Source organism: Dermacentor albipictus, chromosome 2, assembly GCF_038994185.2.
Source record: "Dermacentor albipictus isolate Rhodes 1998 colony chromosome 2, USDA_Dalb.pri_finalv2, whole genome shotgun sequence".
Taxonomy (NCBI): Eukaryota; Metazoa; Arthropoda; class Arachnida; order Ixodida; family Ixodidae; genus Dermacentor; species Dermacentor albipictus.
The window spans coordinates 81,220,325-81,239,732 of NC_091822.1; the positions used below are offsets into that span (position 1 = coordinate 81,220,325).

Here is a 19,408-nt window from a genome sequence, read left to right on the forward strand (position 1 = left end):
CTCAAGAGAAAAGTATATAATAGCTGTGTCTTACCAGTACTCACCTACGGGGCAGAAACCTAAAGGCTTTGCGAAAAAAGTTCTACTCAAATTGAGGACGACGCAACGAGCTATGGAAAGAATGGTAGGTGTAACGTTAAGGGATAAGAAAAGAGCAGATTGGGTCAGGGAACAAACGCGAGTTAATGACATCTTAGTTGAAATCAAGAAAAAGAAATGGGCGTGGGCAGGACATGAATTGAGGAGGGAAGATAACCGATGGTCATTAAGGGTTACGGACTGGATCCCAAGGGAAGGGAAGCGTAGCAGGGGGCGGCAGAAAGTTAGGTGGGCGGATGAGATTAAGAAGTTTGCAGGGATGACGTGGCCACAATTAGTACGTGACCGGGGTCACGTATGGGAGAGGCCTTTGCCCTGCAGTGGGCGTAATCAGGCTGCTGCTGCTGCTGATGATGATGATAAAAGCCCCATCCAAGAAGTTGATTCGTTTAAATATCTGGGCGTCATATTTGACCAGCATATACTTTGGGAAGCACATATTCATAATGTATGCAAGAAGGTCGCATATGGTTGTTACTCCCTAATTAAAGCAAAGCAATATTTACCCCACGAAGTACTCAAATCCCCTTACTATGCGTTTTGCCATAGCCATATTAGTTGTGGTTAGAATCATGGGGCGTGACTTACATGACATACTTACAACCTTTACAAAAACTACAGAATAGTGCCTTGAAAAATAATTAGCGCTTCAAGTTATACCAGTGCTACATTTAATGATGGTTTCCAAACACAACATGTGTTATCCGTTAATGCACTATGTAACCATAAGATCTCAATTTCAGTTAATAATATTTTATGCACCAACTTTCCTATTCCTCGAAACGTCTTTTCATTTCCAACTCGCAGTAGAAGGCATGCTTTAAAACGTAACCTCAACTTACCAAATTGTTACAGTGTATACGGCGAAAGGTTAATTGAATTCAGTGGCAAAAAAATCTGGAATATTTTACCCCTAGAAGTTAAAACCGCACGTAATTTCAAGCAATGTAGCAAACTCTTTTTTCTTGATAACCGAAATCTCTAACTTACTTGAATTCATTATGTACGAGTATTTTCAGAATGTTTCTTGTCTGTATAACTCATGACGTGTTCCGGAATACTGTGCTGTTAAAAACTGCGCCTGACCTGTCTTTTGTAATTTGTCACTGGACCACAAACTAGCCTTCCCTGGCTATCGGTCCCGATATATGTATAACCATGATTATGTGAAGAAAAATAAAGCACTTGCACTTCCAAAAAAGAAAGCAAAGCCACAAGACCGACTGAATCCATCATCACAAAAATCAGACCGATCTTTATACTACCCGTCATTCCCATAGCGGCTGAATAATTTCTAGGTGGTGTTGGATTAGCTGCGCCAGTATTGACGTTGTTGCTCTCCATCGCAGCCGACAGTGCGCGCAGCAGTTTCTCTCAGGCTCCGAAAGGGTAGGTCACGCGTCATATGTATTCGGGAGGAGCAGGCAGCCTTCGATCAGCAACGCCGTGAGCAGAACCGGGAACGAGCTCGTCTACTCCGTGCCAGTGCTGCAGACCGGGCACGAGAACAGGATCGTGCAGCCGAGCGCAAGCAGCAACTGCGTACCGAGGATCCGGAAGCCTAGCAAGCGGTGGTTTAATGAACCGTCGGGATTAACTCAGTGATAAACACCGGGGCCGCACGTTTCACCTTCGCTGTGTAACCATCTGTACGCAGTGCTTAGGCGGTGATATTTGAACGCACCTTTTATATTCCATCTCGTAAGCTAGTTACAGCACTGCGGAATGTACGAGGCGTACACAGGCGATATCCTTGCGCAGCGTTATATATTTCCGGGCGTAACTGGTTGATTATTGCCTACACTATAGAGCTTAATTTGTGCAGGACCGCTCGCTTCGTGCTGTCGTTTGCTCGCGTCAGCTCTTACTCGCGCTTGCTTGGTATGGTTTGCTACGCGCATGTTTCGATTGCAATGGCTTCCCCGCGCCAGCCAATATATCGCGAAGTGAAAACGCGTACAGAGCTGTGCGCAGAAAAATAATGCATCCGCGCAAAAACGTCCGCTTGTGCCTGCCCAACACAACAAAAATGCGCCGCACTGATGGCGATGGCGCTGGAATTGACGAGGACGAACGGCATCGCGGTAGATCGGCTTCTCTGCAGCAATTCTGAGTTGCATGTGACTGCGCTTGGCGAATGGCAACGGAGCGGCACGTGGAAAACAGAAGCCCAACTCTGGCTCCCTGCGGGAGCCATATACAGTAACTCTATTAGGTCCCGCTGCAGTACATGCCTCACGCATGACTCTTTTCGGTGGTGGCAATACGTTGTGTGGCCGAAATCCTTTTCGAGTTATTTATCATTTTGCATACAATATGTGGTAAAAAATGATTTCGCATCGGAAGTTGAAAATATAATATGCGGTTTACCAAGGGCATCCGTTCTAGGTCCTTTACTATTTTCTCTTTGCATAAAGGGTATTCTTCAGGCACTGCACTTTTCAGAAATTCTGATGCACGCAGTTGACGCGGCACTTACATTTACCTGTAATTCGCTTACAACACTGCAGAACAGTATAATGATGGAACTGTCAGCACTGTCTTCCTGGTTTTCAGGTAATCGACTGACGTCGAATGCAGCAAAAACGACATATGTCATTTTTCGTTCAAGACAAAGGACACTGAAAAACAGTTTAATTTCTCTCTCGCTAGACGCCACTTTAATTGAGCAAATGCTTCCGTTCAAACACTTAGGTTTTTTTTGGACAGTCATTTACATTGAAAGGACCACATCAAGAATGTGTAAAAAATTAGTATTTAGGTGCTACACTCTGATAAAAGCCAGGCAGTATTTTCCCTCATCCATGCTTAGATCTTTACACTTTTCGTTCTGTTACTCTCACATTAGCTACTGCGTTGAATTTTGGGGACTTGCATGTGTAACATACTTACCGCCTTTACACTGTCTTCAAAAACGGGCATTACGCATCATTAGCTTCAACCCATTTTACCTCTCAAGTGCAAATTATTTTGAAGAGCTCTGTGTCTTATCTTTTATCTCACTACGAAATCATAAGATCTGCGTTAAGATAAAAAAACATAGTCCAACCTAATTCTGAATTAGCATCGAGTATCTTCTTTTTTCCAAACCGTATTGCTATAGGCAAGCTACTAATTTCAATTTCAACCTACCAAAGTGTAACAACTATTACAGTTATTAATTCAGTTTGCCGGCGCAAAAGTTTGGAATGAACTACGAATATTGATAAAGGTAGCTCGAGATTTTAAACTGATTTGTAAATCGTATTACTTATCTAACCAAACAGAATGTTGAAATTTCTTGTTACTGCTGCACGTCTGTTATAACCTATATGCATAGTCGGCATTGGACCGGCTACTAGCTTTTAAGCTACCGGTCCAAGCAGCGTTTTGTACTTTTCGTTCTGGTCTTAATTTAACTAAATTGTTTCCTTCTAAAAAAAAAGTTGGCGCATTACCGCTGACAGTTTATGTGAGATGGGTTCTGCCGATTTTTTTTTTTTGCTTAGGGCCAACTCGGACACAGATTCACTAAGAATCCACTCAGCTCGACTCACTCGAACTCGCATTCAATAAATATTCTACTCAGCAGGGATGACTCAAACTCAAACTCGTCGAAATTCTACTCTACCGGACTCAGAGTGAAACTTGCAAATCTGTCACTGAGCCGGTCTCACTCAGGTATGAACTCGCCGGTCTATCTGAGTCTGAGTGAGTCTGAGTGAATCGACTAATCAGTGAGTTTGCCCACTTATGCCTCCGCATATGCTTTACTACTAATTTTAGCGTCACCTTGCAGTGATGGTGAAAAATCATATATGCTCACGAAAACTCTGTCACAGATTTAATTATTTAACAATAAGGAGACAAGTGGTCGCAGTCATAAAATGATTAATGCAATAAATTATTCCAACCTATACAAATCTGCCTAGTACTATAAACTTAAATAAGAAGTAAGCAAAAAGTATACGATACTAGCGGCAAAAAAAGTCAAGAAAGTTACTAATCAGCCATAAACTGGGAGCTTACAGAAGGTTAAACTTGCAACAGTGTGGCGACTTGGAATGGTGGTCGTCTGGTCGGGAAGACAATTGCACTTTTCCGATGTTCTAGGAGCTTCCGATAAGAAGGATGTATACGTCAGGTGACCGCTACATCCATTGAATTGCGGAAGTAGCGAAAAACCCTAATTTCCTTGCGGTTTAATCCGCTCATACGGAAATAAGGTTACAAATATGGCACTCCTAGGGAGAAGCGTGCAGTGAGCTTTACGACTTGAGGCTAGATGCACTGCCTGCTATGTAATTTAATTTCTTCTCGTTCGTGATCCGGAAATATTTGCGGTTGGGGATGTGTGCTCGGCAGAACCGAATTTTAACTTGACATGCGTGAACGAGTGTATGTACTGGGGTAGAATGATAAGTTGGTCCTGTATGTGAGCATGGTAGCACAGCTTACATATATAGAAAAAAACTTAAACGTGGGATTCTGCGCCGAGATGCTAAGAATAGTAGATTTAAGAATAAGCCTAACCAAGGGTCCAACGTTGATTTGCCTAAGCTGTTGAGTAGGGTGGTTTATTGTGTCAGTTGGTGCATGATGTTAGTGTGATGGCTGCAGCAGGTATAGCCGAGAGCACATAGAAAAAGGAAACGCGCAGGGCAACGCTGGTAGCGTTGCCCTCTGTGTTTCTTTTTTCCATGTGCTCGCGTCAATACCTGCTGGAACCAAGAATGCCCTGGTTAGAGAACACCTCAACCGTACTGAATAAACTTGGTCGCATTTGAGAGAAAGAGTGAGAAAGAGAGGTCTGAATCATACGATTTGTGTGAAGGAGAACGATGATTTAGAGCGTCACATGTTCCAATGAAACTTTTGCAAACTGCCAAATAAAAAAGTTGAAGCACCAGGCTTACAAATCCACAATTTTCACCAAAAACAGATATTACAGCCCAGTAAACGCCATATATGTTAGACAATCTGAAGAGGGCAAAGTTTATTTTCGGATTCACAGCTTACGAGAAACCATTGCACAGTTTACGGTGCTTTCGCAAATGTCCTACTCACAAATTAGTGGCATTTTAACGCGACAGCGTTAAGGAGCTCATGTCGCAGAAAAGCCGGTGTCGTCGGCGTCGGCGGCGTTGGCCGTGAGCGATAAATCCCAGCAGGCCCTTCATGAATAAAAAACAACTTGCAAGATGGGCTGGGTGGGAATCGAACCAGGGTCTCCGGAGTGTGAGATGGAGGCGCTACCACTGAGCCACGAGTTTTTTTTCTTTATTTCCAGCTTGGCTACAAGGCTCAAAAGTGTTTGTGATCATAGATCACACTCGTTTTATGTGTGTCAAAGTATCAAGCATTGACAACACAGCTTCATCGCAGTCATTCATCTTGTACACGTCACGCACCTTCGCAACCATTTCCACAAAATATTCATACACAGATCGGCCTTTAACATCGCAATGTCTATATGCCAACAGACTACGCCATACTGCGTGCAGTCCAAGTAAAAAGATAACATCCATCTGTTCAAAATCGCGTTCAGGGGGTAAAAAACGAATGCCATGGGGATTGAGGAGTAGGTCTATCTTTAACGTTCTCTGTAATATATCCCAAAAGAATATGGCATTATTATAATCAATGAAAACATGTTCAATCGTTTCAGCTTTGTTGCACAGAAAGCATCTGCTTCCCCATGGCACATAAATCCCTCTTTCCTCTAGCCACGTTTTAACAGGCAAGGTTCCCGTGTGAAGCTTGAAGAAGAATGTTTTAACGTTCGCCGGTACACACATATTTTTAACCCTTTTAAGTACGTCTTGCCCAGGCCCTTGTTGAAAATGTAACCGATATAATGGAACAGGGAACACACTTTCAATGAGATCCTTCATAAGACGCTTTCTTTTTACATTGGAGAGGTACTCAAGGGAAAATCTCGCCCTAAGGAAGCGATAGGACGTTACAACTTCACGCAAGAACCTTGAAATTGTGTAGTGAGGGTCAATGGCTGAAGAAACAAAAAATTCAGGCATAGAAACTGTTAACATGGTTTGAAAAAAACAACACAGAAACGGGTCTCTTTCGTCCCTTATCAATATGAAACGTGATACTACTTGCTGAAGAAACAAGTGGCACACCGACAGACCACCTTTCTTTACTCGACGAAACAAATTTGTCCTTGATGTTCGCTACCACGTAGAACACCAGATAAACGTGGCAAATATTCGGTGAAATTTTTGAATGTGCTTACGTGTACAATACAATGCTTGCAGAAGATATATAATTTTCGCAACGAGAAAAACGTTACAAATAGTGGCACGTGCAAAAATCGACAACTCACGGCCACCCAATGCTTCGGCCATCGCACGCATTTCATCCGTTTTTTCGAGCCAAAGTGACTCGTTCTCACGATACCCATCCAAAGGTACCCCCAGGTAAGTGCTAGGTGTCGTGAGCCACCGAATATTTTCAAAAACACCAGGCGTGGCAGTCCAATGGCCATGCCAGAGACCAATACTCTTTTGCTTATTGATTTCACTGCCGCTTTTCTCGCAAAACCTTTCAGTAATTCTTAAGAATGAGCTAACACTCTCCCTATCTGCAGCGAATAGGGCAACGTCATCTGCATAAGCTAGAACACGTACTTCACAGGACTGTATCTTAAACCCCCTGATTTCTGTACTGTTAACTACTTTTCTACAAAGCGGCTCCAAAAATAAAGCAAAAAGTAAAGGACTTAACGGGCAACCCTGTCGAACGGAAGAAAGTACTTGTATGCGTTGTGATAGTTCACCATTAACAATTAAATTGGTACATGAGCTTTGATATGCCATTTTGATGCCTTTACACATGACGGAACCAAGCCCTACATAATTAATTAATAAAAAGAGAACACTATGTGGTACCATATCAAAAGCCTTAGCTAAGTCTATTTGCAGCATCGCTACTTTGAGGAGAGCGCTATCGCAATATTCTAAAATGCTTCTAGCTGTATGAATATTTGTAAATATTTTCCTACCTCTGATGCCGCACGTCTGATGCGGCCCAACTAACTTCCGTATAACTCCCTGCAGCCTTGCTGCAAGAACTTTCATGAAAACCTTGTAGTCAACATTAGTCAACGTAATTGGCCTGTATCCCGTTACATTACGTAGTATATTTTTTCTTTGCCTTTTGGGATAAGTACTGTGTGCGCACGATTGAACGATGGTGGTAAAGTCCCCCGCTCGAGTGCCTCTGAATATACTTCATGCAATGCTGTTGCCATGTCCGTCTTGAACGCCTTGTAAAATGCCGCGGTAATCCCATCCGGACCAGGAGATTTGCCCGAGCTTAGTTCCCCGATAGCCCTCTCAATCTCTTCCATACTAATATTCATTTCTAATAAATTCGTTTCCTCTTTGCCTAGCGTCGGCATTTTTGCCAGAAAGTCATCCTCGTAGCCCGGCGCCTATGGCTCACGACAAGCAAACAAATCTCTATAGTAACTTTCAAATGCCGTCATGATAACTTTCTGTTCTCTGAATATCCTACCATTATATTCTATTTCCAATATTTCATTTCCTCGGGCGTACGCCTTTTCATCCGACAAAGCTCGCTTTGTAGGTACTTCCCCCGCTAGGTATTTTTCGGCTCGTGCTCGTATAATTGCACCTATGTATTTATCCTCCTCTAAGCTTTCTAGTTTTCTTTTAATGACTTGCAGTTCTTGCGTCACCAAACCCGGATTAGCTGTTTCGATTCGCACCAAGTCTTCGAGCTCCTGCCGCAACATCTGTTCATGTTTTTGAGCCTGATACTTCAAATGCCCACCTCTTTCTATTGCGGTCAATTTTACCCTTTGTTTAAATAACTCCCATTTCACTGCGGCACTGCGTAGTGTGTCATTAAAAAATTGATGTATTTCTTTTTTTGTTTCATCTATGAACACGTCATCCTTGAGAAGCTTGGCATTCAATTTCCATCTTTCCCATTCAAGCTTCCTTTTTTGCTTTTGGCCAGTCTCGAAGGTCACTAAACAATGATCACTGAAAGAAACAGCATCAACATCGTAGTTCTGACACAAAGGCGCAATCTCCGAACACACATACACTCGATCTAGTCGTGCATGGCTGGTGCCTTGAAAGTGTGTGAAATGCTGGCGACTTCCACCTCTTGCGAACTGTGCCACATCATTTAAAGAGAATTTGCTCACGCATTCTTTAAGATACGCAGCACTTTCATCATTTACACGAGCAGTGGTTGAACGGTCTTGCTGATTAAGGACACAATTGTAGTCACCCAACACAATCAAACACCTCTCACAATCAAAATACATACTCAATTCGCGAAAGAACAAACATCTTTCATGCGGCTTTGTAGGTGCATAGACACAAATAACTCTAAATTTCGCTTCCCCGTAAGAAAGATCGCACAAAACAAAGCGTCCTTGCAAGCAACTTGTAACCGTTTCAACGACAATGCCAATTGAATTTTTAACAAACAACATACACCCGGCTGATGTTCCCACCGCATGGCTCACACATACATTGTACCTCAAAGAAAATTTTGCTACCAAGCCTTCGGTCGCCTCCTCTCTGCTAACCTTCGTCTCCTGGACCGCAAGCAAATCTAGGTCTCTTTCTTGCATTATGCGTTTGACCTGATATTGCTTGCGACTAGCCCCTAGACCCCGTACATTGAGCGTACCGACGCGTAATGGTGCAGGTATACTAATCATGGTGATTGTAAGCGCGAGCCACCAGTACAACGCTAACCGTGGCTCGACCTTGCAGTGCGAATACCAGGGTATTACTTATCGCGTCCCTGACCCCGAACCGGCGACGATGACGCCGACCGGACTTCGGGGACATATTTTTACCCTTGGCGCTAGCAACGCGGTGCCACTGACGCTCCAGGCGTTTAACCTTGCGTTCGGTGTTGTCCTCCGTCAACTTCGGAATGCCTGTTCTGGGACGCTTCCCGCGTCCCGCGGTCGCTCCCGTAGCGTCTGCTTCATATTCGGCCGTAGTGATCTCGGTGCTGTCGCTCATGTCTTCCTCTTCACTTGCTTGACTTAAGGGCAGTGACTCTTGCGTGCAGCCTATTTCGGCACGTTCCTCAGTTGCCTTCGTCAAGTCCCGACTGTCAGGTGTCGTCCCTCCAGTTTTCTCGGCGTCAGTCTCCCGGGCCTTGTCTTCGCCTTCCTTGGTGTTGCTGTTCGGGGCAGACTTTTCGGCCTCCTCCGCGTCCATTATGTTCTCTTGTACTTCTTCTGTTGGGAGAGCCGTTTTAGTTACTCTGGCGTAGCTCCTTGCACAATCATTACTTTCGTGTCCGAACGCCCGGCACACACCACATCGTGGCGTCTGGCAGTCCCGTCGAATGTGTCCTTGCCTGCGGCACCTCAAACATAGCGGGGACCGGCCCGGGGCCACAAGGAGGACGGTGCCACTTCCCAACTTGAAAAGATGAGGCAGGTCATCAAGCTCAACACCTTCCTTAAGTCTCATTCGCACCACTCTCGTCGTGGATGTCGCATGTTCAAAACCGGCGACGGACCAGTTGTCGTTCGACACGTCAAGGACGTCACCAAAGCTGCTCAACGCTTGCCGAAAGCTCTCACTTTGGACAGCAAAGTCGACCCAGTGCACTTTCACGGTGACGTCTTGCTGGACGGGGTCAATGACAGCACAGAAGCCGCCCTTGACCTAAAGTCCACCCGTTTTCACCAGGGCATCCTTGTCCGCCTTGCTGCGCAACTTGACTAGCCAGACGTGATTCATCTGGTAGGCTCCAATACCCGTGATGTTCTTGATGATACCAGCGTCCTCCAATGGCTCGTGAAAATCTTCCAGCCGATATGGTCTTCTTGCCAGGTCCCCGTGCAAAAAAACGCACTGCTGCATGCTCTCGCCTGAAGGCAATGTAGGCAGCAACATCCTATAATCCGAGGGTGCAGAAGAAAACCTGTCACCGCGGCCAACGGCGGCCGCCAAAGAACCTCGCACGGAGCGAGCCATCACGCGTCCTTCCTCCTCGAAAGCCGAACGCGGAGTGAGCCACGAGTTCCATGCTTCAAAGCGGTACAAACGCGCCTCTAGTGAATGCGGTGTTGCCTTAGAAACGAGCTCTTCTAAGGCTCAGGCGTGCGTCGCTTGCTCAGGCGCACATTTCGTTGCCGCGCCGAACGCTGCGTTGCTCGACGCTCACCGCGTCCGATGCGGGGCGCGTAGTCGCTGCGCCGAAGCCCATTGTCTCACATCCCTTGGCGGGTCGACGGGAACTCTGTCGCGTTCCACTCTTGAAGGCGAAGCTTAAGCGTCCTCCAGTTTTTTCCATGGTAGTGTAAAATACGTTAATTTTATGGTCTTTAAATCTCTGTGGATGCCCTTTGCAAAATTGTGACAAGCTTCTTATTGCCGAGTAAGAGTTTTAAAATTGATAGTCCAGTTAATTTTTTTTTAAATTTTGGAATATTCAACAATGAAGAAAGAAAACATTGATGGAAACCGCGTGATACAGACCGCGTGATACAGACAGTAGATTTTGATTTTCTTTTTTAAATGCAAGAAACATATCCGAATTCACTGCAGTGGATGTCGGGCAAAACAATTTTTACGTTACCGCGGATTTACTTTTTTCAAGTGGGCGAAGGGGGCTGGTATTAATAATGATGATTCCACGATTCCACGAGTTTTTTATGTTACAGGGGCTTTTCTTCAACAGTGAGTTAACATTTCTTGTCTCTCCAGAGAAAAAGGACAGCAACAGCCGGGAAGAAGGACTTAATGAGTTGGTCACGTGCCTTATGCGCGCGCTGCGAAAACAGTTTTTAAAGCGGGAGGAGGGAAGCGGTAAGGACACCCGGACATCCCTCTTGGATCCGCGCAAGCTGTTCTGTTATAAGATAAAACGAGATGTATTGTATTGTGGTATTTCTTATGCACGAATTAGGTCTTGATATGCATTCCACAATGACGCGTAAGCTTGTAGTTCTAACTGAATATTATTTATTTATTTATTTACTTATTATTTCGATACTTTCAATGCCCAAAAGGCGTTGCAGAATGGAGTGGTAAAACAACCAAGTACATATCATAAGCGGTTTGTCTAAAAAATGGCTGTGGCTTAGCTAAGGTTAAGCCCAGGATGCGAAGCATACTAGCCTTTATTTTAACGCGAGAGCGTTAAGGAGCTCGTGTCGCAGAAAAGCCGGTGTCGTCGGCGTCGGCTCAGGCGTGCGGCGCTTGCTCAGGCGCACATTTCGTTGTCGCGCCGAACGCTGCGTTGCTCGACGCTCACCGCGTCCGATGCGGGGCGCGTTGTCGCTGCGCCGTAGCAAAGCAACCTAGAAACAGTCTCTGTAGCACGCCACAACCTTCGCTTCTCATTCCAACGAGCAGCTCTGTCTCCAGGAGGCATCTCACCTCGTGAGTGTCTAGCAGAGGCAAGGGCAGCTGCTTATATACCGCCGCGACGCCGCGAGCGACGGCGCGAGTTGGAGCCCCGTTTCTCCTCTGTAGTGACGTCACGGTGTCACGTGGTCAGTCTTGAAGGCGACGCCGCGAGCGACAGCGCGAGTCGGAGCCCCGTTTCTCCTCTGTCGTGACGTCACGGTGCCACGTGGTATTGAAGGCGACACCGCCGCGCCTGAGGAGCTGGGTTGAGCTCTCGAGCGACGGCGCGAGTTGGAGCCCCGTTTCTCCTCTGTCGTGACGTCACGGTGTCACGTGGTATTGAAGGCGACACCGCCGCGCCTGAGGAGCTGGGTTGAGCTCTAGTAATATGCTTCGCATAAAATAATCTTTAGTAGCAGATTTAAATGCGTAAACGTTGAAAATGGTGACAGCGGAGGTGGGCAAGCAGTTATACCAAATGGCTGTCTTTGGGACGAATGAGTGAAACAAATTAATGCGACGAAAAAAAAAGAATACTTTTCTCACGGTGATTAGTACGAGATTACGCATAGCAAGGAACTCGTACAAGAGAAGCTTTTAAGGAGAAGACAGGAGATTTACGGGAGATTTAGAGAAATTGAGACTAATACAGCTCATCACGTGCGCGTAGTGTTGTTTATTGCATAAAAAATTGCGCTCACTCCAAGTTGGACAAGCTCGTAACGCTAACGCCTAAGTATTAGTATGAAATGGCACGTTGGCTCAGTGGCTGAAACGTAGCGCTGCCGAGCACGAATTAGCGTCTTCGATTACCGGCGTCCACATTCCGATGGGGGTTGAAGGCAAGAAACACTTGCGTACGTTATTTCAGGCACCCGTTAAAAAGACTTACGATTGGTCGAAGTTATTCCAAAGCCTTCCACTATGGCATGCCTCGTTACGCATTGCGCAGTTGAGGAATGTAAACGCCCCCACCCACGAACTACTCAAGGAATGCTTTTATGAGTGAGCTGCTGTTCGTTTTTTTTTTCAGAGCTATTCTCGACGTTTTTTGACATTTCCAGTACGCATGGCACCACATAGAACGTAAATTTTGACAGTGCAGACAACCATTCAAAGGTGACTTTTTTCTGAAGGCGAAATACGCAAAACTGGGAGCTTGCGTAATCTGTACGACTGTTACGCGCACTGCGATACCGGATAATTCTATTTCGAACTGCCAGCACCAGAAGCGCGAAAGAAATAAAGTACGGCCCCTCGTGCATGGAAGGTACACGAAAAAAAATTTTTTTTTCGTTACTCTTTATTGAATGCAGTCTGCGCGTGGTCACAAATAGAATCCTCAATCCCCAAGCTGTTGTTCGCATTTAGTTCCTCTCTCCGCGGGTCTCCTGGCGACCCGCGGCCTCTAACTTGAAGTTCTGCTTTCTTTCAGCTGCCCCCTTGCCTCATGAACTGGGGTCCTATTTTCGCGAAACTGGATACAATTTTTCGGAGGACCTTGTGGAGGCGTACAAGCTGATCCCCCTCGTTAACCTCGTGATGACCACGGCGTTCCCCTGGTATGAAGGACAAAACTACAGCGTTCCGACACTAGAGGTGAGCGCGTTCTTCGCCGATTCGCCTTGGTGACGACGACGAGTTTTTCGCTTGCAGATGGCTCGAGTTAGGCCTCTCATGGATACCGACTACGTCACGGCGCATTCGGCGAAGAAACACATGGCTGGCCTTATTTATGACATCTGGAACAGCATCACTCCGAACAACAGGATAAACAAGGCGGATGCGGAAATCTTGGCGGAGGCGGAAGCTCGCATCGCTGAGGTACGCACGTGCACCGAATCTGAGCCCGTGTTCGCAAAGCACTTCTTACTCTGAACTTGGTTCTCAGGAAGACCCGCGAATTCGGCCATGGGGATCGAATTCACGAAACACCATGTCGCAAGAAATGCGTGTCGCTGGTCGACTGCATTCGCTAACAGTGTATGTATCATGACTGACCGGCGCCATGTTGTTGAGGACTGCTTCGCGAATACGGGTCTTCGTTTCTCGTCCGCGCTTGCGCACGTTCACGCGGCTCCTAACGCTGAGAGCGTGCTCACCACTGGGACAAGCACATGAAGGGCTCTTAGCCCAGTAGGGTCACATCAAAGCCGTAGTGATTATGAGGACTACGAGCCTCGAATGAGCAGACCGGAAATGAAGACAAAGAAAGCTCGAAGGACATGCGTTTTCCTCGTCGACATCGTGCGTGCTTTGTCTCCGTTTCCAGTAAACATAACAGAAGTATTAAATCGAATAAGAAAATCAGTAAATAAGAAAATTAATGAAAGCAAATGCTCATGAGAATGATGCAGTTAATTCACGTCGAAAGTTTCCAGGATCGCAAATGTTGACGTCATTATCGTGAAGGTCCTTGCACAGCTGGGCTGATGAATTCGATAGGGACCGAGGTTAGGTCCGCTACAACAATGAGACAGCGAGCGAAAGACCTGAGAACCGTTCGGACCGGTGGCAGGAGCCGAAGATGCTCTTTATTTATTCTTCTTGAAGTTCTTTCTTTATAATCTCGCAGCTCACAGCACGAGGCACGAGGCATGCGCACCGGAGCGCGCCACATATAAAAGGCGGCCGAGGAAGATGACGATGGTTGCTAGAAAGACGTTTACGTTTGATGGTTACGTAAGGCATAGGGTTACGTTTTACGTAGCTGAGTGTGCGGGATGCTTGATCTGTAGCTTTATATGGTTGTTCTATGAACATTTGGGCAATAGACGCACGCCGAGGTATTTGAAGCCGGTCACGCGAGTTACGTGGTTAGTAAGCCTGTAGTTCAAAAAAAAAAAATAGAGGGATCACTTGAGGTGAATGGCATTACCCAAAATTTATCAGCATTATGTGTGCTTTACCAGCGGGAGCACTTGTTATGAGATGGAGGCCCTGCTGAAAGGCAAGGTGATCTGCTGTCGAATCAATTTTACCACTGAGCGATCATCCGCGAAGAGTGGTATGTGAGAGGAGATACGAGATAACAGGCCATTATCGTAAATTGAATATAAGTGACCCAAAGCGCTACTTTGGGAAACACTGGAAGTAACACCACTGAGAAGAACTGAGAAAAGGATATTGAAGGGTGGGGGCTTACGAACTGAAATAAAGTTCTCCACCATTTGCTATGGCCGGCCTGGGTTACCGAAGCACACCAGTTCACAACTCCCTCATGTGTCAATACAGCCTAGAGTCATTAACTGCAAACCGAGCCACAGGGGATCTCGGAGATCAGCAGTTTCAGTTGTCACGGATGCCGTGCTTGTTAAGCCTGTACAAGGGCGTGGCCCATTGCTTAAACCGCGGCTGTTGCTGCCCTGTATTCTTATATTAACATCGGTGGCAGCTTATTGACTAAAGTTGCCTTTGTTTGCATTTTATACGTGAGGTTCACGCTTCTTCAGGCAGCTCACATCGGATGCCTTTGGCTGTGTTCTAACCTTTCGATGTGTCTTTGCGGACCTAACTCTCCATGAAATGGTGATGGCAATCACTGCACTTGATCACTGCCTTTAGCGAAATTCTAGTGTCTTCTGTCATAGCTGAGGCAGCTGCAAGGATGTCCAATCAGCCAAGCTAGTACACTACAGACGATCGCTCTGGGCTCTCTTGGTTTACTTTGGCATGTACTCTCCAAATACAATAACAAATGTACTCTAGAAACCCCCGTGTGTATGAAGATTGACTACTTAGGATTTCTTTGCGTTTAAATGTATTCTAAAATGATGCATTATCTATGAAAACTGCATTTATTCGGATTGTGTTCTGGCAGCGCTTTGCTTTAAAAATGCAGATATTTTCACTTTACAAATTTAAAATTTGCGCTTTCACTATAACCTGAAAGCGAACGACTGGAACTAGTACAAAATAAACCCTGAGCACCACATGACCAGCGCTGACTGGTTATTCGTTTCAGCTAAGGCGGAAGCATTCAATGGCTCATCTGCCGTTAGCAGAAATTGTCACAGCCTTACGGCCTCCTAATATGTCTCCTCTGTGTCGTGACGTCACTATCGCTAGGCGCAGGTGTGTGCCTCCTGATTGGCTCGCATGCGTGACGTCACTGCCGTCAAGTGCGGGTGTCGGGCTGGTTCGGTACTGCGCGGGATGACTCATCACATCGGTACGCGTGGCGGCCGCGTGTTCGACGGTGCGCCCTCACGTCACTGTCGTCAGGCGCTTGAGGTGGCCTTCCGATGGGGCGCTGTGTATCCTGACGTCACTGTCGCGAGGCGCGCGTGGCGACCGTCTGCTTTGGTGTGGTGTGGCGGTGGCGGTGGCGGTGGCGGCAGCTTACTTTGCGGTATCGTGTAGGAAGGATGCCTCGTCTCACCAAACCAGTGTCTCCCAACACGCGACGTATGGCAGCCGCTGAACGCAAGCGGCGATCAAGAGAGGCTGAGCGTATTGGCCTCGAGCTCCACCACTGGAAAAGCTGGCGCCACCGTCGGCGTGACGTGCTAGGAGGGATCACGTGGACATAGCGGCCGCGTCGGCTGCTTCGGGCGCGCCGAAGCGAGCTGGAAACGAGTTTAAATTCCCTCGTACGCTGCGGTTTTCATTTAGTGGCGAAATTTTCCCGCTTCGAGTGTCTCCTTTAAAACGCTTGAAAGCACTACAATAGATAGTGGCTGCCTTTGAAGGCGCGCAACATGGTAGGCTACTGCTCGGTGCCGCAGGGCCGGACGCATGTAACGGAGGCTGGTGTCGGCCTTATTCACACGTAGCTGCAGGACAAGAAGCTGTGTGAAGCTTGGCTCGCGAAACATAAAACCGGCAAACAGTCATCGGCTACAACTCGGGTATGCAGCAAGCACAGACGCGAGGAAGATTTCTGCTGCGGTGCCCGGTCTGCGATGTTCTGAAAACGCGCACTGAGACGCACGCCCGAGTCCGCTGCCCGACTAATGTCATGACGGTTTGGTCTATGAACTTGTCGATACTATAGATACTGGCAAGTTCAGTGGAGTGGAAAGGCAGCGGTAAGAAGCACATTTAAAGAAAGCATGGCATATGGTCATGTTTGTGTTATGAATTAATGCACTGGATTACAAAAAATGAGCAGCGGGAAATTGCACGCTGAGAACGCCGATAAACATACAGTGCGGCGCAACTCGAGAAGTAATATTGAAACGTCCAAGAATTTAGAAGAAAAAAACATTGAATCGTCGCGACGGCTCATCACAGTCCCCGTAGGCGTCGAAGTCTCTACAATGAAATTATTTTTGAACAGCTCTGATAGCGCCCACGCAACAATGGTTGCTTGTGTACTGTCAAATGCTCATATCATCTGCGGCCTAAAGCTCATGGCACGGCGAAAACGCGCGCGCGGAGAAAGCGAAACAGTGCGCGGACAAGCATGCAGACGCGCAGTCGGTGGCTGCGAATCTGCGCGATCGCTGCATTGAGGCTTCATTCTATTACGCTCCATTTAGTTATACGAACACTATAAGAACATATTTCACATAATTTGCTCTGAGCGTTTACCTACCTTTCACGCAAGAAGCCGGTTCGGCCGACTCCATCGCGGCGACCGCGCGCAGTGGCGTTCACTGTACGTATTCGGTAAAGAGATAGCGACTGTAAACGATTGTATGCTTTCAGTTTGCCCAAGATTATTATTTAGACAGTAAGAAACTTCTTTCGTTTCGAAAGTACTAACAGAAATGTCCGGGAAAGCTCGCGCGTGGTGTTTTCAGTGAGCGCTGACAGCAAAACCTACGAGGAGCGCGCCACGTGATCCCTCATACTACGCCCGCGAGGCGCTTCCGATAGAGGGCGACTCCGTAACTCCTCGCCGCCAATACGTCGCATGCATCAGGGTGGGGAGGCGTGTCCGACACCACAGAGTCCAGGGACGCGACGGGCCAACGCAAGAGAGGCAATGCGTTTAAGCGACTCGCTGCATCTCCAAGTACCAAAGCAAATGAAGCTCGGAAGCGCCGTGACCGCCATCTTGCTGCGGCAATCCGAGCAAGTACAAATCAATCGAGCGAAGTGGATAATGAGGATGGCCAATTACCCGCCGGCACCGCCATGGAAGACGCGTCCCCTCCTGATCCAGAAACGGCACTGCAACAGTTCCAGGCGGCCGCCAACTACTTTAACAGGCGCTTCGTCCAGAACGACGTTGCAGGTATTTAATAAACAAACACACATTCACATAACAGTGTACGAGTTGTGTGCCTTCGTGGTGTTTCCGACGCAACAAATCGCCATTGGCAATGGTGTCAGGCTTCCACCATTTCACACTTTAGTCTCGGCAAAGTGTCTTCCCTTTTTTTTTTGTTATAATTTTTCACGTTTGGCAGGAGTCCTCCTCCTTATTCTTTATTACTAGGTTTCAATGTTTCATCCTAGTTTGTAATGCGAAGCATTCCTTGCGAACTTCACGCGTTTTGAATCCATCCATCCATTCATCCATCCGTCCGTCCGTCCATCCGTCCGTCCGCCCAACGTCGTGATGCCGTCGTAGTCGTTTCTTTAATATCAAAATAGACATGGGGTGGTATGACTTGCATGCATACATAACATGATGCACTACATGTTATGGCATGTATGTCATGGCATAAATGTTATGCTGGCCCATAAGATCTGGCGTTCTTTATTAAGTTTAGGTTTCCACAAAAATAAAAAAAAAACAAATAAACAACAACTCAATCATCAATATATTCTCCGTTGTCGTTTACAACTTCTTCCTAACGTTGAACAATCTGGTCAATGCCTCGACGGTAGAAATCACCCAGTTTCCACTCGAAGAAATCGTCCAACCAAGCCTGCAAATCCACGTCATCATGGAACGAAAGTGCTGTCTGTGAAGCTACCAAACCAATTTATAGCTGTCCTAAGAGGCATCGCTTTGTCGCCATACACTTCATAAATTTCTCGAGCAGCGTCTGTGGCTTTGGCACCTCGATTAAACGCAACAAGCAGAAGGTGTCGAAAATGCTTTTTTTGTCGCCTTGACACTCCATTTTAATGACTCGAAAATAACAAATAGGATAGAACATTGAAAAAGAAAAGACACTGTTTTGTAGATCACATGTTTGTTTATCGAATAAAGTAAAAAGCGTTGCCAACACATTTTCCTTTGGACGCAAAATTTTTTCTTAAAAAGAAACGCCAGGACTTCCGGGCCAACCCAATAGTATGAATGATATAATGTCATCGTGGTTGTTTGTTTATCTCAATATATATACCAGGATATAAATGAAATTCATGCATGATGCCATCACATGCATATCATGACATAAATGCCACGAATTGCATGACATGACAATAATGACAATACATGCATGAGCATGCCATTGAATGTGATTCTTGTCATGTCATGCACGCATATCTCACCACACATATCCTGATACATATCCAGTTAAAGAAATGACCATAACGCCATCATCCCATGCCAATTATGCCATTCATGACAATCACGTCTTGACATGCATGCCATGTCATTCATGTGATGCATGCCATCTCATTTCCTTCATGCATATGGATATCCTGATATATAACTACTAAGAAAATGGAACTGACATGAATGCAATCATATCATGACATGAATGTCAAAATGAGATGACTGTAATGGATTGAATGATACTATAAGTGTTTCTTTAACTGGATATATTCTGGATATGCGGGCCATAACATGCACGTGTGACATTAATGACACGTCACAAAATGCTTGGCACGAATGCCATATTCTGTATGTCAAGCCATGACATAATTCCCAGGAATGTCATGACGAGCATGACAAGAATGAGATAAATCCATAACATCATGGCATGACATCACCATGACAAGAACTGCGCCGACCGAGAGGACCAAGTTGTCTATTAACTTGGGCCGATGACTCCATGCTCGTGTTCGTGATTCCGTGATGGTTGTTGCATCATCATTAGAGC

General features: G+C 46.2%; 1 protein-coding gene across 1 annotated transcript in view; it reads left to right on the plus strand.

Moving 5' to 3' along the window:
- LOC135896079 (uncharacterized) overlaps positions 1-19,408 on the plus strand; it is a 130,445-nt gene that overhangs the window by 46,387 nt on the left and 64,650 nt on the right. The window contains exons 8-9 of the mRNA XM_065424410.2: positions 12,895-13,058; positions 13,116-13,283. Coding sequence (XP_065280482.1) covers positions 12,895-13,058; positions 13,116-13,283 — 332 coding nt within the window. The remainder of the gene's footprint in view (positions 1-12,894; positions 13,059-13,115; positions 13,284-19,408) is intronic.